Source organism: Panthera onca, chromosome D4 (assembly GCF_046562875.1).
Source record: "Panthera onca isolate mPanOnc1 chromosome D4, mPanOnc1 haplotype 2, whole genome shotgun sequence".
In the NCBI taxonomy this organism is placed as follows: domain Eukaryota; kingdom Metazoa; phylum Chordata; class Mammalia; order Carnivora; family Felidae; genus Panthera; species Panthera onca.
The window spans coordinates 19504918-19528102 of NC_138351.1; the positions used below are offsets into that span (position 1 = coordinate 19504918).

General features: G+C 37.9%; 1 protein-coding gene and 1 pseudogene across 7 annotated transcripts in view; one reads left to right on the forward strand and one right to left on the reverse strand.

The window, feature by feature from the left end:
- Nucleotides 1-1780: 1780 nt before the first annotated feature.
- VPS13A (vacuolar protein sorting 13 homolog A) overlaps nucleotides 1781-23185 on the forward strand; it is a 253659-nt gene continuing 232254 nt past the window's right edge. For 3 of the 7 annotated variants that reach the window (XR_014135928.1, XM_081790878.1, XM_081790879.1), the window contains exons 1-5: nucleotides 1781-2078; nucleotides 14766-14809; nucleotides 16873-16915; nucleotides 19392-19487; nucleotides 19756-19857. Coding sequence is in view for 5 of the 7 variants with exons in the window: in XM_081790878.1 (XP_081647004.1) it covers nucleotides 1979-2078; nucleotides 14766-14809; nucleotides 16873-16915; nucleotides 19392-19487; nucleotides 19756-19857 (385 nt within the window). In the remaining 2 variants the exon portion in view is untranslated. Of the gene's footprint in view, nucleotides 2079-11248; nucleotides 11337-14765; nucleotides 14810-16872; nucleotides 16916-19391; nucleotides 19488-19755; nucleotides 19858-23185 lie in introns of those variants that run through there. The other 4 variants (XM_060610020.3, XM_081790877.1, XM_081790876.1 and 1 more) reach the window with 3 other exon arrangements.
- On the reverse strand, nucleotides 13496-13640 carry LOC132663973 (U2 spliceosomal RNA; annotated as a pseudogene).

Genomic DNA, 23185 nt, shown 5'->3' on the forward strand with positions numbered 1-23185 from the left:
TTATAAGTTTACTTATACAAGTATTCTGAGGTATATTTCCAATGTTGTTAGTCAAATGCAAGGGGATCAGGTGGGGTGGCAGAGCAGAGTCAGTCACAAATGCCAGGTTCCAGCTCTGTTCCTGCAGAATATTAGTTACATCACCTTGGATCAATCCCTAATATCTTTGCTTCATTATAGTTAAGATTAAGAGATTCAATCGGTGAGTATATAATAAAGACCCTTCAAATATGAAATTATCTGAAAATAATTTATGAACTCATGTAAAATAAGATTTTACAGTTTTTTTTTTTTTTTTTTTTTTTTTTTTTTGCCAGGCATTCTACTTGCAAAGGCAAACCTTAACCTTAAAAAAAAATTGGGTGACTATGTACAAAAAGTTACTAAAATGGTACAGGAATTAAGTGAAAGTCGTCAGAGGCATTATTTATTTGTGAAACTGTTACCCTTAAAAATTGCCAGTTATTTTACCAGCAAAAGATGGGTTTATTTGGGAACAGCAGAGGATTGCAAATGGGACAAGGCAAGACCACAAACAAAAGCCAGGGGCATTATCTTATGACTTCCGGTTTGAACAAACGTCAGTTGGAGAGAAGAGTTCAGGGTGATGATGAGATACCCCTTATCATATGAGGGGTAGTTGATTTCTTGCAGGAGATGCAACGTCCCTCTTCCCCGGTTGGGGGCCTGTAATTGATGATTCTTTCCTGTTGAGATTCTTCTGTTAGGCTTATAATTGAGAATTCTTCCTGTAATTGACATTGAGTGCTAAGGCTCCCTAGCCTCTCTCCTAGCGTTGCTAGTCCACTTTAGCGAGGTTTCCCTTTCATGTTCAGGATGCAAAGAGAAAAAGTTCCAAGTTCACTCCTACATCTTAACCCCTTAGGAGGGTGGTGATTATAGTTCTCCAAACTTCACATCCAGCGTCTCTGTGACCTCAGGCATTTGACTGTATTTCTTATAAAAGACCAAATGGGGGTGGGATGGGGATGAAAGAAGAGTCCTCATTTTTTATTTAGTTAGGGTCATTCGGTAAGGCTCAAGGGGTGAGTCTAGGTCTCACAGTATTTCTTAAAGGGCGCTCCGCAGTTTCTGAACTGGTTGACTCTGAATCCCAAAGGACTCTAGGTGATGAAAGGAGGCTCCCTGTATATAACTTGACCAAAAAAAAGAGTGCCAAGTCAGATGCAGGGAAGGGGGGCGTGGCATTCCAGCACCGAGTTTACTCTTTACTGCCCGTCTACTTTCTGGCACAATTTGCAGCAAGGGATGTTAAGTCACCCTAAGAGCGTCGTGGCCTTGCCCTCCGAGCAGGGGGCGGGGCAATTACACGCGTCCAGACACAGGCTGGCCGGACGCAGGAACCTGTAATAATGTGGGAGAGCTCCTTGGGACCTTCCCTTACGACGCCTCCAGCCTGACCGCGAGAGTGCTGGAATCTGCCCACACCTTGGTTAGGTGCAGGTCCTACCAGTCCGCGAGTGGGGTCGTCTTCACTGTAGGGAGAGGCGCGTTCCCTGCTAGGTGTAACCGCCGCTCCCCACCCCGCCCCCCGCCGCGGGGCCGGACCCGGGGTCGACCGGCGAGGGCGGGGTCGGGAACAAACTGGCAGCTGCCTCCGCTCATCCTGTTGCCAGGCGACGGGGAAGAGGCGGGGCCAACATGTAAAAGAAGGCGGGTTCTGCAAGGAAACCGCAGGCGTCAGAGAAGCGGCCGCGCAGCCGCCCTTGCTCTTCTCTAGCAGGCGTGCCCGGGTCGGCGCCGCGCTCCGCCCCCGCCCTGGAGTCCGCTCTGCGCACGCGCGGAGCGAGCAGCCGCCTCCGCCCCTCGCAGGGCTCGCGGCGGGGCTGTGCGTCCGGCACTGGGGCAGCTCTAGTGGGAGCCGCCCGGGAGCCGGTGAACCGAGCGGTCTCGGGCGGCCAGGCGCTGGACGAAGGTGTGCGGTGGGCGGCTGCCGTGTCCACCGCGACTGAGGAAAATGGTGTTCGAGTCGGTGGTCGTGGATGTGTTGAACCGGTTCTTGGGGGACTATGTGGTGAACCTGGACACGTCCCAGCTCACTCTGGGCATCTGGGGAGGTAACGAGACCGCCGCCGCCCCCTCAATCTCGTTTTCCTCCCGGCCTTTGGTTTTCGGAGCCTCGGGCCCCTCGCTCGCTCGGCACCACCACCTGCCGCCGCCCTCCTCGGGGTTAAATTACGTAAAGCCAGGCGGCGGTTCCAGGGCCTCTGCCCGCAAGTTGTTTGTATTCTGGCAGGAGGGGGTTGGGGTCGGGGTGCGGGCTGTAACGTCCCCCTTTTCCGAGCCGGGCGGTTGAGGGGGCCCGCGGTGGATTCCGAGGGTGCGGGACACCGATTGCTCCCAGGCGCCCTTTTCTGCCCGTCGCCCCGCGCCGTCGAGCTTCAGCTGCGCGGGTCGTGGGGGTGCGGAGGGGGGGGGGTCACAAGACGCCCGGGGGGCTTGTTCCCATCCCTGTCATTTTGTACCCCCGTGGGTTATGGCGAAGGCTCGGGAGAGCCCACGGAGTGTCGCACGTTGTCTCGCACGTGCAAGCAAGGCGCTGCGACCGAAGACGCCCTCTTCCTTCCCCAGCTCGGGCGTGTGGCTAACCCGCGGTGTCTTCTCGGCCCCAGTTCCTGGCCACCCCACCTGCATTCCCGGTTGCTGGCTTGGCTCCTGCCGGTAACAGAAAGCGAAACTCCTGGGCACGATTAACTCAAATGGTTGGTCAGGTGTTTCCAGTTCACAGCCTGACCCGGGAGTTAGGAGGAGGACAGAAACCTTACTTTGTATCCACTTACTCTGGTGCGCTGCCTTATTTGGAGCCTCATTTTTTACTGCTGCCATCTGTTTTTGTATTATCCCCTTTTTAAACATCCGTTGTAAGTTAGATTGCTTTTCCGTAGCAAGTGAATCTCTTGGGCCAAAGTTAGGGGTTTTTTGTTTTTTTTTTTTTTTTTTTTTTGAGTTTAATCGTTAATATGCACACACTTTCAGCCTCCTTCTAAGACACTCGTTTATCTTGAGTTTTTTCCTTTATGAAAGAGGGTGAGTAGGTAATTCTTTTGGTGGCGAGAACCTTGTTAGGGCTGTTGGTATCTGGTACCACGGGTAGAGCCAGCCTCCGCGAAGAAGGGACGTGAGCGCTAGCTCGGCATCTCCGGGTAGTATCGGAGACGTGAAGACTGTTGAATTTGTTCTTCTCACTTGCCGAGTAAAAATCATACGATCTGCCTTCACCCACTGCAGAAGGGAAGCCTTGCAAACATTTTGTGGTGTGTTTTGAATTGTAGTGGAGGGTTGCCGTAGAGGTTTGTGGAGGTGTGTGTCGAGTGTGATTTATGGATGAATTTGTTTAAAATTTAGGTGCGGTAAAATTGACTCGCGATGTAAAAGTTCTGCCTTTCTTGACAGACGCAGTGTTAAGGAATGTATCCACTGCCACAATCGTGATACCAAAAAGTTCCATCAAGACACCGAAGTTCCCCCAGCTGCCCCTTTTTAGTCCACCCTTCCCAGCCTCCATTTCTCCTGGCAGCCACTGATCTGTTTCCATCCCTACAGTTTTCTCTTTGCCTGAGTGCCATATAAATGGAATTATGTGGTAGATAGCTTTTGGGGTCTTCTGTTTTTACTGAATTTCACTCCTTTCACTTTTTACACAAAATGAATTTGAGAGAGCCATCCGTGTGTTGCATGCACCAGTATTTCATTCCTGTATTGTTGAGCAGTAGTTGACTGTAGGAATGTGTTGCAAATGTTTATGTTTGCTGGTTTCCCTTTCTTGCCATTAGGAATAGAGAATAAACATGCGTGTACGGGTTTTTGTGCGAACATAAATTTTTATTTCCCTTGGGTTACTACCGAAGAGCGCAATTGTGAGGCCTTGTGGTAAGTTAATATTTAATTTACGTGAAACTAAGCTGCTTTTCAAAGTGCCTGTGCCATTTTGCAATCTCACCAGCAGTGTAGTGTAGCACTGACTGCTTGACGCTTAGTGACTTTACATCCTCACTAGCACTTAGCATTGACCTTTCAGAAACTTTTTTTTTTTTTAGCCATTTTACTAGGTGTATAGTGCTGAAGTATGGTGGTTTTAATTTGCATATCTAGTGATTAAAGATGTTGAGCATCTTCTCATGTTCTTTGCTGTCTGTGTAGTTTCATTGGTGAAGTGTTCAAATCTTTGGCTCCTTTTCAATTGTCTTCTTTTCTTTTTTTATTGAGATTCAATGTACCCATTAAAGTGGCATTTTAAAAATGGTACTTTAAAATGCCATTTAAAAAAATGTTATTAATGTAGCTGACACACAATGTTAAATTGGTTTTAGGTATACAACAGTGATTCAACAATTCTGAAGGTTATGTAATGCTCACCATGATAAGTGTTACCATCTGTCACCTTACCATATTATTAAAGTATTATTTGGTTTTATTTTTTATTTTTTATTTTTTTAAGTAGGCTCCATGCCCAACATGGGGCTGGAACTCATGACCCTCAGATGAAGAGTCACGTGCTGCACCGAATGAGCTAGCCAGGTGCTTCCGTTATTACAGTATTATTAACTGCATTTCCTATGCTTTACTTTTCATCTTAAATTTACCCTTTTAAGATGTACAATTGAGTGTTTTTTAGTATAGCCACAAAATTGTGCCACTGTCGACACTAATTCCAGAACTTTTTCAACACCCCCAAGATAAACCTCCTGCCCAATAGCAATCACTCTCAAATTCTGTCCCGAACTTCCCGACCTCAACTCCAGCAACTTCTGATTTCCTTTATGTTTTCTATGGAGTCACCAATTCTGGACATTTCACTTACATGTAATCCTGCAACATACATGGCTTTTTGTTTCTGGCCTTTTTCACATAAATTTATATTTTCAAGCGTCATCTTGTAGGATGTATCATTTTATTTCTTTTTATGACTGAATAATATTGCATTTTATGGGTATATCACATTTTGTTTATTCATTGATCAGTTGATAGACATATAAATTATTCTTTTTGGTTTTTATGAGTAATGCTGCTGTGAACATTCATGTGCAAGTTTTTTTGTGGGCATATGTTCTAAATTTTCTCGAGTATATGCCTAGGACTGGAATTGCTGAGTCACTTGATAACTCAGACTTTTTATAGCACTGTTGAACTCTTTTCCAAAGTATTTTCTTATTGTTAAGTGTTGAGAGTTCTTTACATGTTACGTATATGAATCTTTTGTCAGAAAGAAAATCTGAAAATGTATTCTCCCAGTCTCTTCCAAGTCTGTCTTTTGCAAAGCAGAAGTTTTAAATTTTGATCAAGTCCACTTCAAAAACTTTTCATGAGTCATGCTTTTGATGTATCTATGAAATCTTAGCCTTCCCTGAAATCACAAAGATTTTCTCCTGTGTTTTCTTATACAAGATTCATAATTTTACATTTTATGTTTAGATTTCGGATCCATTTTTGTAAAAGTTGTCAAGGTTGAAGGTTGACATTCATTTGTTGGCATGTGGATGCAAATGTTCAATTGTACCATCTGTTGAAAAAATCCTTTCTTCATAGAATTATTTTTGCACTTTTGTAAAAAAAAAAAAAAATTAGAGTTTATATTGTGTGGGTTTATTTTTGCATTGTCATCTGTTTGAATAATGTGTGTCCATCCTTTGACCAATACCACTCTTGTCTTGATAACTCTAGCTAATAGTAAGTCATGAAATTAGGTAGTGTGATTCTCTAACTTTAGTGTTAACAAAAATTTTAAAACAACATATCAGTGTTTTATATATAGAAGTTGGTTATATTTTGATAAGCAGAGCTTTATTTTATTTTTTAGGGAACTCATGCAAATGGGGAGAGAGGCAGAATCCTTTTTTTTTTTTTTAATGTTTATTTTTTGAGAGAGTATGAGCAGGGAAGGGGCAGCGAGAGGGAGATACAGGATCTGATCATGTAGGGCTCAAACCCACAAACTGAGATCATGCCTTGAGACCAAGTTGGTTGCTTAACCTACTGAAACGCCAAGGCGCCTTGGTAGACGGAATCAGAATCTTAAGCAGGCCTCATGCACAGTTCAGAGGGTGATGCAGGGCATGGTTCCAGGTTCATGACCGGACCTCACATCAAGAGTTCGATGCTCAACTGTCTGAGCTACCCAGGTGCCCTAGTGAAACTTTAAGAGCTTTTTGTTAAATTCTCCAAGGATTGATTGATTATTTACTTATTTATTTATTTAAATTGTTTGTAATGTTTATTTTTGAGAGAGAGCATGAGAGGGAGAGGAGCAGAGAGAGGGAGACACAGAATCTGAAGCAGGCTCTGAGCTGTCACCGCAGAGCCTGACTGAGCCACCCAGGCGCTCCTCCCTCCTTTGAGAATTTAAAAAGCAGTAATTTTAATAAACTTTTAAAAAGTTATTTGAAAATTTCAATAATAGAAACTAGATGCTTAGGAAAATTGTTAAGGTTATGGAGTTAATATTTTATGGTCTAACGTCAGAAGGACGTTTGGTTTTAAATGTATGCTTTTGCTGGGTGTGTGTAATAATCCAGCTAATTGCACTCTTAGCATATTAATAGTGTTAGTGTTCAGGAATTAGATGGATGATTTCAAACCTAATAATGGGTAGTGCTTTGAAAATGTTTCTGAGGTAATTTTTTTTGGAAATGAGAATCCATTTTTCCTTAGAAACTTGGTTATACACGAATGAAGAGTTTCCAAAAACGTATTTAATTATAATGTAGCAGAATAGTGCTACTATACTGGGCCTTACAGGAAGTAGACTGAGTGCTGGAAGCATCTGTTTTATGAAGGAGAAAGAGGAATTGAGCTTTATCTCACACTCTTGATGAATTTTGATGTTGAGAAAGTACTTTTTATACACCGCTATTAATCCTCCACCGTTTTGTATGTCATCTACTTAGGTAGGTGGTAGTACTTCATTGATTGATCTGACATTAATCTCCCACCTTTTCTTTTTTTTCTCGTTTTAAAAAACAATTTTTTTAAATGGTTATTTATTTTTGAGAGAGACGGAGACAGAATGCTAGTGGGTTAGGGGCAGAGAGAGAGGGAGACACAGAATCGGAAGCAGGGTCCAGGCTCTGAGCCGTCAGCACAGAGCCCGACACGGGGCTCGAACTCACGAGCCGGTGAGATGATGACCTGAGCCGAAGTCGGACGCTCAACCGACTGAGCCACCCAGGCACCCCAATCTCCCACCTTTTCTAAGCTGGCATTTCGTGTTTCCTTCAAGAGCTAGGCTGCATCAGAATCAGCCATATGTGTTCCTTAGACATACAGATTTCTGAACTGCTTTCCAGACTTAATAATTCTTTTATCTGGAGTAGGACACCGAAATCTTTTTTTGTTTTTATGTTTTTTTTTAAAAAACGTCATGAGATTGTCATGTACAACTAGATGCATTTTAAGAGCACTTTGGGGCACCTGCGTTGCTCAGTCGGTCAAGCGTCCCACTTTGGCTGGGGTCATGATCTCGCAGTCCATGAGTTCAAGCCCCACGTTGGGCTCTGTGCTGACAGCTCAGAGCCTGGAGCCTGTTTCAGATTCTGTGTCTCCCTCTCTCTCTGACCCTCCCCCGTTCATGCTGTGTCGCTCTCTGTCTCAAAAATAAATAAACGTTAAAAAAAAAAAAAAACACTTTGAGGGCAAATGTATTAGAAACTCAAGAGGCAGAAGCAGTAATAAAGATGGCTCGTGATAGAACTCTTTCTTGTTTTCTCTAAAATGGTACTCAAATTTTGCAGGTTTTTTTTTTTTTTGGTGGTGGTTGTTATGCCTGATAATGTTATGTAACATTAGAAACTGATTTCTTTTTTTTAAAAACTAACTTGGATATTTTATTTTTGAAATGTTACTTTCCCAGTTTTCCCTTTATAACAGAGTTTAATGGTCAGTGGCCACTTACTACATATCCCCAGTATACTCTTCGCTCTGTAGGATTATGAAGATTCAGGGCACAATTCCTGATATGAAGGAGTCATTCTTTTATGAAAGGAATATATTGGGAGTGCTGAACAGATGTTTGTTGAGATCTAGTGGTAATTACCAATTATAATTCCTTAAATACTATTTTTACCTTTACATTCTGAGAAACTTTTATAGAATGTTAGAGCTGAAAGGGAACATTTAATATGAAAAGTGTTAAATACAGAATTAAAAGATTTTGCAGTCTGCATCCATATTCCTGTAATCTAGATGGTACCACAATTATGTATTAACAGCTTTATTGAAACATAACTGACATAGTAAAAGCACATATTTAAAGTCTACAGTTTGGTAAACTTTGACATGTATGCACTTGGGAAATAGTCATCATGACCAAGATGACGAAATATCCATCACACTCGAAAGTTTTTTTGGCCATCTCCAGAGGCATCCAATATTCTGATTTTTTTTTTTTTTTTCCCCTACCATACATACCTATACCTCTATTTCTGACTTGCTGAATGTGGTTTTTTTCCTCCAAGAATGTGTGTTGGGTTTTGTAAACTGGTTTTTCTCTATTGATCTGATCATAGGGTGTCTCTTCTTCAGCCTGTTGATGCAATGGATTATATTAATTGATTTTTGAATGTTGAATGAGTCTTTCATACCTGGAATAAATTCCACCTGGTCTTGGTATATAATTATTCTTACACATTGTTGGATTTAATTTGATACTTTGTTGATTTTTGCATCTGTGTTCATGAGAGATAGTGGTCTGTAGCTTTTTTTCTTGTCATGTGTTTATCTGGTTTTGGTATTAGGGTAATGCTGAACTGCTAAAGTGAGTTAGGAAGTGTTCCCTCTGCTTCTGTTTGCTAGAGGAGATTTCATTGGGGCTTGGTATCATTTTTTCCTTAAATGTTTGGTTTAGAAAGTTAGTGAAACCATCTGGGCGTTATGCTTTCAGTTTTGAAAGATTATTAAGTATTGAATCAATGTCTTTAATAGATACAGGCCTATTTTGGTATCTTTTTTATCATGTGTGAGTTTTGCTAAAATATATCTTTTGAGGAATTGTTACAAGTTTTGTGAGCAGGTTTGCATTCCTGTGTTATCCTTTTACTGTCCATAGAATGAGTAATGATGGCCCTTCCTTTCATTTGTGATACTAGTAATTTGTGTCTTTTCTTTCATAGTTAACTTGGCTAGAGTGTTATCAATTTTGTTGATCTTTTCAGAGAACCATCTTTTGGTTTCATTAGTTTTTCTCTGGGTTTTTCTGTATTGAATTTCATTGATTTCTGCTCTAATTCTTCTTTTCTTCTGCTTACTTAGGATTTCATTTGCTCTTCTTTTCCTAGATTCCTAAGGTGGAAGCTAGAGTATTGATTTTAGATCTATCTTCTTTTCTAATATATGCAGTCAGTGGTGTAAATTTCTGAGCCCTCCTTTTGCTGCATGTCAAATTTTGAGAGCTGTATTTTCATTTGATTCAAGATACTTTTCAGTTTCTTTTGAGACTTCTTTGACTTCTATGTTATTTTAAATCAGTATTTGCCAAATCTTCAGGTATTTTGGGAGTTTCTACCTTTTTTTTTTTTTTTTTTTGTTACCAATTTCTAGTTTAAGTCCATTGTTGTCTGAAAACAAATTTTGTAAGACTTTTATTCCTTTAAATTTGTTAAGATATGTTTTATGGACCAGAGTTTGGATTATTGTGCTGAATGTTCTGTGTGAGCTTGAAAAGAATATGGGGCACCTGGGTGGCTCAGTTGGTTAAGCATCCGACTCAGGCTCAGGTCATGATCTCATGGCCCGTGAGGCCCGTGAGTTTGAGCCCCACATCGGGCTCTGTGCTGACAGCTCAGAACCTGGAGCCTGCTTCAGATTCTGTGTCTCCCCCTCTGTCTGCCCCTCCCCTGCTCATGCTCTGTCTCTGTCTCAGAAATTAATAAACATTAAAAAAAATTAAAAAAGAAAAGAATAGATATTCTGCTATTGTTGGAAGAAATGTTCTACAAATTTTAATTAGATCTCTTTGCTTTTAATTTGTTTATGCCTTTATGTCTAGAGTGGGTTTCTTGCAGGTATCTTATTGTTAGGTTTTGTTTTTGTTATCCACTGTGTCGGGTTTTGTCTTTTAATTGGTATATTCAGACCATTTATATTTAAAGTGATTATTGATATAGTTGGGTTGATGGTTATCTATTTGTAGCTCTTTTCTATTTCTTGTATGTATGTCTTTGCTTTTTAAAATCTTCCCCTCTTTTTTCTGCCTCTTCTGGTTTTAATTAAGCTTTTCTATGATTTCCTTTTTTTCCTCTCCTAATATATTAATTATACCAAATTTATTATTTACCACAGGCTTACCAAATTTATTATTTATTTTTCATTTGATTATTATTATTTTAGTGGATGCTTTGGGATTGCAATATGCATTTAAAACTAATCTAAGTCTGGAGTACCTGGGTGGCTCAGTCAAACATCCACCTCTTGATTTTGGCTCAGATCATGATCTTGTGGTTCGTGAGTTTGAGCCCTGCATCTGTCCCCAAGCTTATAGCATGGAGACTGCTTGAGATTCTTCCCCTCTCTCTTAAATCAATAAACAAACAGACAAAAAATGAAACTAATCAGAGTCCAATCAAATAAAGCTATATTGCTTCAGAGCTAGTGAAGGCACCTTATAAGATTATTGTACTCATTTGCTTTTGCCATTCATTTCACTTATCCATAAGCTGTACCTACCCAGTGCACTGTTGCTATTATTATTTTGAACAGTTTTCCATTAAGGAAAATAAAAGGCTTAATTTTACCTTTATTCCTTTTCTCATGCTCTTACAGATCTGAGTTTGTGACCTGTATTTTCCTTCTCTGTGAAAACTTTTAACATTTCTTGCAAGGGAGGTCTGCCAAAAAATGCCATCAGGTTTTGTTTGCCTGAGAAACTATTTCTTTTGCATCTCCACCACTTAAAAATAATGTGGTAAAATACAACATAAAATCATCTTAATGATATTTTAATTTCAGGTGTACAGTATATTGATTCAACAGTTCGGTACATTATTCAGTGTTCACCCTAAGCATAGCCACCATCTGTCATCAAACAATATTTTTGCAACATTATTGACTGTATTCCCTTTGTTGTACTTTTCATCTCTGTGACTTATTTTGTAACTGGAAGTTTGTACTTAATCACCTTCACCTATTTTGCCCATCCCGCCCCCCCGACCTACCTCTCCTCAAGCAGCCATCGGTTTGTTCTCTGTATTTAAGAGTCTTGTTTTTTTTGTTTCACTGGTTTGTTTTTTAGATTCCACGTGTAAGTGACATCATGGTATTTGTCTTTCTCTCACTTGTTTCACTTAGCATAATACCCTGTAGCTCCATCCGTATTGTCGCAAATGGTAAGGTCTCATTCTTTATTATGGCTGAGTAATATTCGTGTGTAGGTGTGTGGGTGTGTGTATCCATTTATCTGATGGATGCTTGGTTGCTTCCATATGTTAGCTATTGTAAATGATGCTGCAGTAAACATAGAGCTGCATTTTTTTTTTTTTTTTTGAATTCGTGTTTTTGGGTAAATACTAGTGGAATTACTGGATCATATAGTATCTCTTTTTTAAATTTTTTGAGGAACCTCCATATTGTTTTCCATAGCAGCTGCACCAATTTACATTCCTACCTACAGTGTACGAGGGTTCCTTTTCCTTCACATTCTCATCATCACTTGTTATTGTCTTTTTGATTCTAGCCTTTCTGACAGGTGGGAGGTGATATCTCATTGTGGTTTTGATTTGCATTTCTCTGATGATGAGTGATGAGCATCTTTTCATGTGTCTGTTGGTCATCTGTATGTCTTCTTTGGAAAAAAAAATGTCTCTTTAGGTCTTTTGCCATTTTAAATCAGATTAGTATTAGTGTTTTTGCTGTTGGGTTGTAGAAGTTCTTCATAAAGTTTGGATATTAACCAAACTTTGGATATTATCCAAAGGGATATTAACCCTTTATTGAATATATCCTTTGAAAATATCTTTTCAGTAGGTTGCGTTTTTGTTTTGTCGATGGTTTCCTTTGCTGTGGAAAAGCTTTTTATTTTGGTGTGGTCCCGATATTTATTTTTGCTTTTGTTTTCCTTGCCTTAGGACACAGATCTAGAAAAATGTTTCTGTGGTGATGTCAAAGAAAATACAGTCTGTGGTTTCTTCAGGAGTTTTATGGTTTCGGGTTGCACATTTAGGTCTTTAATCTACTTTTGAGTTATTTTTATGCTGCAATAAAGTGCTCCAGTTTCATTCTTTTACAGTAGCTGTCCAGTTTTCCTAGTACGATCTGTTGAAGAGGTTGTCTTCTCTCCATTGTATATTCCTGACTGTTTTGTCATAGATTAATTGACCATGTAAGTGTGGGTTTATTTCTGGGCTCTCTGTTCTGTTCCATTGATCTATGTGTATATTTTTGTGTCAGTACCATGCTGTTGTGATTACTACGACTTCATAGTATACCTTGAAATCTGGAATAGTGATAGCCCCAGCTTTGTTCTTTCTCAAGATTGCTTTGGCTATTCAGGCTTTTTTTTGGTTCCATACAAATGTTAGGATTATTTGTTTTAGTTCTTTGAAAACTGCTCTTAGTAATTTTATAGGGATTGTGTTGAACCTATAGATTGCTTTTTGTAGTGAGATTTTAATGATAGTCTTCCAATCCATGAGCATGGACTATTTTCCCATTTGTTGGTGTTTTCTTTCTTTCATCAGGGTTTTATAGTTTTCAGAGTATCAGTCTTTCATCCTTTTGGTTGGGTGTATTCTTATGTACTTTATTATTTTTGGTGATTGTAAATGGAATTGTTAATTTTTCTTTCTGCTACTTCGTTATTACTGTATACTGTATAGAAATGCAGATTTCTGTGTATTAATTTTGTATCCTGCAACTTTACTGAATTCACTTATCAGTTCTAACAGTTTTTTTTGTTAGTCTTTAGGGTTTTCTTTTTTTTTTTATTTTTTTAATGTTTTTATTTATTTTTGAGACAGAGCACAAGTTGGGGGGAGGGTCAGAGAGAGGGAGACACAGAATCTGAAGCAGGCTTCAGGCTCCGAGCTGTCAGCACAGAGTCCGACGTGGGGCTCGAACTCACCGACTGTGAGATCATGACCTGAGCTGAAGTCGGATGCTCAACTGACTGAGCCACCCAGGCGCCCCAGTCTTTAGGGTTTTCTATATACAGTATCATGTCCTCTGCAAGTAGTGAAAGTTTCACTTCTTCCTTGCTAATGTGAATGCCTTTTATTTCTTTTTCTTGTCTTGAGTAGTAAGACTTCCAGTACTATGTTGAATGAAAGAGTGGAGATCCTTGTTTTGTTCCTGGTTTTAGAGGAAAAGCTCCTAGTTTTTCGCTAGTGAGTATGATGTTAGTTAGCTTGTAGGTTTTTGATATATGGCCGTTATTATGTTGAGGTATATTCCCTCTAAATCTTTCATTGTTGATGGATATTGGATTTTGTCAGCACATTTTTTTCTACATTTACTGAGGTGATCCTTGGGTTTTATCTCTTTTGTTAACGTGAGGTACCACACTAATTGATTTGTAAATATTAAACCACTCTTGCATCAGTGGAATAACTCGTGCTCAATTGTGGTCAGTGATTTTTTTAAACTGATAAGAACAGATACTACACTTGATCTTAGCCAAAAGGCCAAGAAGCGATGGGGTCAGTGATTTTTTTAAATGTATCATTGGATTTAGTTTGCTGATATTTTGTTGAGGATTTCTGTATCTGTGTTCATCAGTAATATTGGCTTGTGGTTTTCTTTTTTTGTAGTGTCTTTGTTTTTGGTATCAGGGTATTGCTGGCCTGGTAGAATGAATTTGGAAGTTTTCCTTTCTTTTTAAATTTTTGGAATAGTTGGAGAAGAATAGTATTAACTCCTTAGATGTTTGGTAGAATTCACCTTTGAAGCCATAAGCCATAGACTTTTGCTTTTTGGGAGTTATGTGATTACTGATTCAATTTCCTTACTAGTAATCACTTTGTCACAATTTTCTATTTACTTCTGATTTACTTTTGGAAGATTGTATGTTTTTGGGAATTAAAATTTTTTTTAACGTTTATTTATTTTTGAGAGAGAGAGCATGAGTGGGGGAGGGGCAGAGAGAGAGGGAGACACAGAATGCGAAGCAGGCTCCAGGCTCTGAGCTGTCAGCACAGAGCCCAATGTGGGGCTCAAACTCACGAACCGTGAGATCGTGACCTGAGCCGAAGTCAGACACTTAACCGACTGAGCCACCCAGGCACCCCTGTTTTTAGGAATTTAAAGAATGAAGTATGCCTATTTATTTATTTTTAAATGTTTATTCATTTTAGAGAGGAAAGAGCATGAGTGGGGGAGGCGCAGAGAGCGGGGGACGGAGGATCCCAAGTGGGCTCTGAGCTGACAGCAGTGAGCCTGATGTGGGGCTTGAACTCACTAACTGTGAGATTATGATCTGAATGGCAGTTGGATGTTCAACTGACTGAGCCACCTGAGTGCCCTGAGTATGCCTTTTATTTTTTTAATTTTTTAATGTTTGAAAATAATTTATTTTGAGAGAGCGCACACAAGCAAGGGAGGGGCAGAGAGAGAGAGAGGGAGACAGAGAATCCAAGTGGGTTCCACACTGTCAGCGCAGAGCCTGTTGGAGGGGCTCGGACTCAGGAACTGTGAAATCATGACCTGAGCTGAAACCAAGAGTCGGATGCTTAACTGAGCCATCTAGGAACCCCCCAAAGTATGTCTTTTTAAAATGAAAAATACTTTAATATTTTAATTTTGCTCCTTAAATGTTTTTTTAGGAGCTGTGGCCTTGAAGAATCTTGAAATTAAAGAAAATGCTCTGGTAGGTTTTGAGTATAAAAAATGTGTAATGTCTGCAGTTAACTGTATATAGACTTTTTGATTTACTTCGTCATTTTAAATTATTCAAGCTTGTGAAAATTTTTAAAAAGAATTTTTGCAAAATGTGTATTTTACAAAGTAGACTTTTAATCTCCTTTAAAAGCACAGAGTATAATTTTCCCCATTTAAAAATGCTTCCAATTTTTTTCTTTCTATATGATTTTATTTTAAATGGTTAATTTATCTTTCCAGTTGTCTTCAAGTTTTAATACCATGGTAACGATTTTTTTTTTTTTTTACTATAGAATTCAGTGGTATTAATTACATTCATGATGCTATACAATCATTAAGCCCTGTCTTTTTTTCTGTAACTTTTTCATTGGGTCAAAGGGACTCCTATAACAATTAAGAAGTAATGCCCTATTCCGCCTCTTTGTAGACCTTGCTAACCTTTAATCTACTTTCTGCTTCTATGAATTTGCTTGTTGTACCTCGTGAGTGAAATCCTGCCATGTTTGTCATACTGTGTTTGACACATTTCACTTAGCTAGTTCCTCTAAGGTTTGTCTGTTGTTTTTATCGGGACAACATTTCATTTTGTGGCTGAGTAATATTCTAGTGTATCTTTATGCCACGTTTTGTTTATCCATTGATATCTTGATAGACACTTGAGTTGTTTCTGCCTTTTGGCTCTTGTGAATAATGCTGCTGTAACACTGGCATACACATGTCTGTTCAGTTCCCTGTTTTCAATCCCTGTGGGTAAATGCCTACCAGTGGAATTGCTGGATTTTATGGTAATTTTATGTTTAATGTTTTTAAGAACTGCCACTCCATTTTCCATACTAGTTGAACCATCTTATATTCCTACTACCAATGCATATAGTGTCCACTTTCTCCACATCCTTGCTAACATTTACTTATCTTTTTAAATCTTTCTTTTTTTTTTTCATTTTATCTTAAGTACAGTCTACTCCCCGAGGTGGGGCTGGAGCTCCCGACCCCAAGATCAGAGTCACCGGAGCTCCTGACCCCAAGATCAGAGTCACATGCTCTATCAGCTGAGCCAGCTAGGCACTGTTATTGGTTTTCTGATTATACCCCTCCTAATAGACATAAAGTGGAATCTCATTTTGGTTTCTCTTAGCATTTCCCTCATGACTAGTGAGGCTGAGCATTTTTTCATGTGCTTATTGGCCATTTGTATATGTTCTTTGGATATGTCTGTTGAAAATAGTTGCTGATTTTTTAGTCAAGTTTTTGTTTGCTTGTTTGAATTACATTTCTTTATGTATTCTTGACATTTTCCCTTATCAGATACATGATTTGCAAAATTGACCCCCATTCTTTGTGTTGCCTTATGCATCTGTTGATAGTGTCCTTTGATGCACTAAAGTTTTTAATCTTGGTGAAATTTAATCCATCTCTTTTTTTTTTTCTTTTGTTGTTTGTGTCTTTGGTGTGCTGTTCAAGAAATCATTGCCAAATCTAATGTCAAGAAGATTTTACCACATGTTTTCTTCTAAGGGTTTTGTAGTTTTAGTTCTTGTGTTTAGGTCTTATGTCCATTTTGAATTAATTTTTATATATGGTTATGAGGTAAGGGCTTAACTTCATTCTTGGGTGTGGATGTCCAGTGTTCTCAGCACCACTTATTGAAAAGGTTGCCCTTTTCCCCATTCGATGGGGAGAAATTCTTTTGAGGTTTTTGCAAAGTGGAGTTTTAACCTCCCTGTAAGGACAAACTGATGATAAAATTTCCCACTTAATTTTCCCCTCAGACAATATAAAAGCAGTATGATTTTGGTAAGGGTAACTTAGGTCTTCTCTATTACTGTCGAACTTTCTCCCTATTTATTTAAAAATGATCAGTCTCCCTCAATGTTATGGAGTTGAGAATAGTATGACAATTAAGTATTTACAAATTTAAATAAGTGTTGATGGTAAAGAGAAGGTGCAAGTTAACTGAATCCCTTTAAGTAATTGTGGGAAGAAAAAAATAGTCTTCTGTTTTGTTGGCCTGTATATATACTAATATTTTATATGTATATATATGTTTTGTAGAGTCAACTGGATGTACCATTTAAAGTTAAAGTTGGTCATATAGGTAAGCTGTGCTTATTATTTGAATGTCCTTGCTGGACTTGCAGTAAGAATGATATGCTTCGTATCTCTTTAATGTGATATTGTTAATGTTTCTGAGCACTAATTGAAAATCATGTGTTTTCGTCTGGGTAGAGCTTAGTAGCGTAACTTAAAGATACTGTGTGGTCCATGTATCCCTTGTTTAAAAACTATGAAATTATACATTTACTAGGTGTTAAAAATGAGTGGAGAGCCAGTGTGTTAAATCCAGTAGCATAACTGTCTCTGTTTCTTAGGTTTCTGACTACTTACTGCTGTCTTCCAATCATGGAAGTCTGCTGTAAGGAGTAGGGTCTGGATCATCCAGGCAATGTGACTCGGAATGAGTCAGAAACTTCGTTTCTGAGGTTGTTTGCATACCTGTGTCCTAGCAGCTGTCATTCTCTAATATTATTTTACTTTTTTCTACTAGACAATAAGTTTCTTAGTGTTTATTCTCATCACTTGGTACGATACCTGACATATAGTAGGGACACAATTTGTTGAGTGAAGGAAGTACCCATTTCCAAATGAGTGTACGGCATTATAATCAGTTTTATAGGAACGTATTTTCCCCTTGCTATTACTGGGTGTTGTTAATCTTATTGATCCTTCAGAGTTTGCTGCATTTAGCATGTGGAATTACATATATAGTAAATATAAATATATGCATATTTTGAAAACAGTTGTACTTATGTGGAAGATTTTTGGAATTGTCTTTGTTTTATATTTTTGTGTATTACAAATTTTCTAGAAATCTGTACTTTTAGAAATGAGAATTTCTGGTAATGATGAGAGGAAAAGGTTTTTTTTTTTTTTTTAAAGATTTAATGGTGAAAGTGCTACATTATTAACTTTGTGTCTATTTCTTTGATTATTAATGCTATTTTGTCACTGTTCTCTGTTCTTTTATTTACTTTTTTGGATTAATATATGTGATACATGTGTGTGAGCAGTCTGATACATTTATAAATTGTATCAGATTTGTTGGAATTATTATTTTTTCTAATGGGTTTATTTCATTCTGGTTACATTTTGGATGGTACACAAATTTGAAACGGTCATTGTCTCCTCTGATTTTTTTTTTTTTTTTTAATGTTTATTCAGTTTTGGGAGAATGTGAGTGGGAGAGGGGCAGACAGAGGGGGACAGAGGATCTGTAGCGGGCTCTGCACTGACCGCACCAAGCCCGCTGTGGGGCTTGAACTCAGGAACTGTGAGATCATGACCTAAGCTGAAGTGGGACACTCAACCGACTTAGCTACCCGGGTGACCCAGTCTTCTCTGATTTAAAACTTAGGAAGTCATCCCTGTTTTAGAAATCAGTTTATTTCTTTTTCTCTGGATTGATGTTGTAATATGAAATCTTTTTCTCAGTTTGGGTTTTTTTAAAATGTTTCATTTTATTCATTTATGTTTAAAGTTTATTTTTTGAGAGAGAGAATGAGCAAGCAGGGGAGGAGCAGAGAGACAGGGAGAGAGGGAATCATGAGTAGCCTCCACGAGATCATTGTGGAGCTGGAGGGGGGACTCCAGCTCAAAATCTGTGAGAGATCATGACCTGAGCCGAAATCAAGAGTCAGATCCTTAACTGACTGAGCCACCCAGGTGTCCTAGTTTGGGTTTTTGTTTTTTTTTAAACATGGAATTTTGGCCTTATGTAATGAGATAAATCTATGTAGATTTTTTTCCCCTTCTCCAGTTACCAGTTAATGCAGCCATCGTGTTATTAATTTTTCCCTTCCCAATCATGGCAGCTATTTCTGAATCAATAGACTCCTGCTTTCTAAAATATTTAAAGTATTCTAAAACAATTAGGGAAACTTTTTAAATACACAAGACTAGAATCAGTATAATGAATACCTTACATCATATTTTTTAGTTTAATATCCTAATGCTTTAAGGATATTTTGCTATTGGATTATAGTAAAACATTTTGAATGTTTGAATAGTTTGAATAATTTTCTAATCTTGTTCACAGTCTTTGATTATTATCATAGAAATCTGTGCACACATACACTTAGGGTGATAATCATACATATTGTATATATATCATCTATATATATGAAAAATACATCTTCAATTTTATAATCTACCTTTTGACAGTGTACTATGAATACTTATAGTGATTTGGAGTAAGAATTGGGGAAATCAGAGTTCTGATAATCAAGGATTGTTGGTTAATGGCAGAAGAGTATTGTTATGTTTGATGCAGATTGCCATAAATAGAAACTTGTAAATTTTTAGAATAGCATTTAGATTTTCCAACAGTACTAATACACATAATTTCAGATCATCGCAACAAAGGCGTGTTGTTTTGGGTTGTAAAATAGCTTTCTGTGAAGTGACTCAGCTTGTTGTTTTGCCATCTCTTCTAATGCCTGACAGAAAATAGACTGTCAGCAAATGCAGGTTGAATGAATAATATTTTTTGTCCTTTTTAAAAAAAATTCATGTAGGTAATCTTAATCTTACAATTCCGTGGAAAAACCTGTATACTCAACCAGTTGAAGCTGTCCTGGAAGACATTTATTTACTCATAGTGCCTTCTTCTCGTAAGTCAAATTTTAAACATTATAACTTCAAGCACTTTTATTTGTGGATGGAAAAATCTTTATATCTCATAATGATATTCAGAATACTTTTGGTAAATATTTTGAGATATTTTTATGTTTGAATTAGCATTTGGGAATTCAAATTAAATTGGCTTTTACTCTAGACTTTTGCAGACTTTGTATTAGTGATTATTTTTCAAGGGTATGTTTTGGAATGAGTATACTTAAACTTAAGATAATTAAATATTCTTTTCTGTGCTTCCTGTAGAAATAAAATACGATCCTGTAAAAGAAGAAAAACAACTCTTGGAGGCAAAGCAATATGAACTTAAGCGAATAGAAGAAGCAAAACAAAAAGTAGCTGATCAAGGTAAAGGAAACAGTAAATAGGAATGGTAATAAGAAAAGAAGACCTAAATATTTATCACATGGGAATATTATTTTTCTCTGGAGGCAATGAAATTATTTAACAAATATGAGATAATCTTATTACATGGGGAATTTTAATGTGGCTTGTCTATTTTTATGATGATTATAAAAATTTTACTTAAAGAAACTTACTGTTTGACAAATAATACACATAGCTTATAAGGGTAAGGTTAGTTTTTAGCTATAATAATTAATTTCATCAAGTATATTTTCTTAGTTTTGTAGCTTTTTAATTTTTGAAATTGCTATTAAAACATTTTTTTAATGTTTACTTATTTTTGAGAGAGAGAGAGAGAGAGACAGAGGGAGAGAGCGGGAAAGGGACAGAGCAAGAGGGAAACACAGAATCTGAATAGGTTCTGGGCTCTGAGCTGTCAGCACAGAGCCCAACGTGGGGCTTGAACTCAAAAACTGTGAGATCATGACCTCAACCAAAGTCCAGTGCTTAACTGACTGAGCCAGCCAGGTGCCCACAAATTTTTATTTTGTAAAATGTTTATTTTTGAGCACGAGAGTCAGAGAGGGGGAGAGAGAATCAAAGGGGGAGAGACAGAGGACCCAAAACAGTCTGTGTGCTGTCAGCACAGAACCTGATGCAGGGCTTGAACTCATGAACTGCAAGATCATGACCTGAGCTGAAGTCAGATGCTTAATTGACTAAGCCACCCAGGCACCCTAGTTTTCTAGCTTTTTTTTTTTTTTTTTTTTTAAATTCTCCTTATATCAGTTCTTAATCTTTTGGAGATACTTAGTTGTTTGATATAATTATGTTTTCCCAAATCTTTTTGGTTACCCTCTGGCTTCATATCCTTTCCTATTCAGCCTAAACCAAATAGTTCATTATTTCAACCCTTTCTTTTCTCAGTGGAAGAGCTGTCTCGCAGAAATCGAATTCCTTTCCACTTGCGTGGTGGTGACTTTTGTATTTTTTGTATTCTGTCCTGTCTAGTAAAACTTTCTCCTTAGCCTATAAATACATTGTACCTGGTCTTATCTTCAAACACAAAATGATCTTCCTAACCTGGTTATCATTTGTCTTCTGTTCCTCTTTTAATAGCTAAGCATCTTAAAAATGTATGTATACTTACACCACTATCCTTGCCTTGCATTTATTTAGTTATTTCTTTTTTTGATAAAAAACCCACTAGTAAACATTTTACCTTTTGACAAAGAGGTAAAAACGTTAAAGGAGATTTAATGCAAATTCTGGCGACACTTCTTGTAATTATATTTTCATACCCTGTGTAGTTGTTTATCTCTATCCCCAGTCTTTCTTTATTCAAATTTTTTTTTATTATAGCACACATGTAACAAAGTTTACCATCTTACCCATTTTTAAGTGTACAGTTCGCTGGTATTAAATACATTTAGAATGTTGTACAACTCTTACTACCATCCATTTCATATCTCTTTTCTTCTTGTAAAATGGAAACTTTATAGCCATTAAACAACAATCCACCCATTCCACCCCCCTCAGTTAGAACCCCTGGCGACCACAACTGTACTTTCTTGTGTCTGAAATTTTGGCTCCTCTGAGTACTTCATGTAAGTGGAATTATACAATGTGTCTTTTTCTAACTGGCTTAGTTCACTTAGCATCATGTCTTCACGATCTGTCCGTGTTGTAGCCTGTGTCACAATTTCCCTTTTAAGGCTAAATAGTGTTCCATTTTTTGTATATACCACACTTGCCTTGCCCATTCACCCATCTGTGGACACTTGGGTCATTTCTGTGCTTTGGCTGTCGTGAATAAAGCTGCTCTGAACATGGGAGCACAAGTATTCCTTTGAGACATTGTTTTCAGTTCTTTTGGGTATATACACACAGTGCAGTTGCTGGATCATAGGTAATTGTACTGTATTTTTGACTTTTTGAGGAATCACCATACTGTTTTCAACAGGGACTTGTACCATTCTGCATTTTCACCAACAATGCCCAAAGGTTTTGATTCCTTCGCATCCTTGCCAACGCTGGTTTTATCTTTTCTTCATGGTAGCATCCTAATGGGGATGAAGTGGTATCTCATGTAGTTTTGATTTGCATTTCGCTGAGGATTAGTATTTTAGTGTCTTTTCATGTGCTTATTGGCCATTTGTATATCTTCTTTGGAGAAATGTCTATTTGAGTCTTCTGCCCATCTTTTAGTTGGGTTGTCTTTGGTTGTTGTTTGGTGCTACGAGTTCTTTATATATTCTCCATGTTAATCTTTCACTAAATACACGATTTGCAAATTTTCTCCCATTCTTTGTGTAACCATTCTGTTGATAGTGTCTTAATGCAAAAAATGTTTAAATTTCCACGAAGCCCATTTTGTCATCTTTTGTTGCTTGTGCCTTGGTGTGATATGCAAGAAATCATCACAAAATCATCACCAAATCCAGTGTCATGCAGCTTTTGTCCTGTGTTTTCCTCTAAGAGTTTTATAGTTTTAGGTCTTAAATTTAAATCCATTTTGAATTAGTTTTTTATATGTTCTTCGATAAGCAAGGTCTGACTTCATTCTCTTGTTCATTCTCTTCATATCCCGTTTTCCCAACGTTGTTTATTAAAACTATTGTCCGTTCCTGATTGAGTAGTCTTGGTCCCTTATCAAAAATCATTTGCCGTGTATGCAAGGGTTTATTCTGAGTGCTGTATTCTGTTTTATTCGTCTGTGTGTCTGTCTTTATGGCAGTACCACACTGTTTTGATTACTGTAGTTGTGTTGTAAATTTTGAAATCTGGAAGTATAAGTCTTTCACCTTTTGTTCTTCCTTATCAAGACTGGTTTTCCTCTGTGGGAGTCCCTTGAGTTTCCTTATGAATTTAAGGATGCATTTTTCTGTTTCTGCAAAAAGTATAATTGGGATTGCTTTGAATCTGTAGATTGCTTTGGGCGGCATTGACATGCTAACAGTGGTTCCCAATCCATGAACTTGGGTATGTTTCCATTTATGTCTTTTAAAATATCTTTTTAAAAGTGTACAAGTCTTTCACCTCCTAAGTTATTCTTTCTGATGCTATTGTAAAAGGAATTGTTTCTGTAATTTCCTGCTCAGATTCTTCATTGTTAGGGATTAGGGATATGCAGTTGATTTTTTTTTTGTGTGTGTGTTGACTTTGTACCCTGCTACTTTGCTGAGTTAATTAGTTTCAATAGTTGTTTTGTGAGGTATTTAGGGTTTTCTTCATATAAGATCATATTACCTGTGAACAGAGATTTTACTTCATTTTTTGATTTGGATGACTTTTGTTTCTTGCCTGATTACTCTGGCTAGACCTTCTAGTA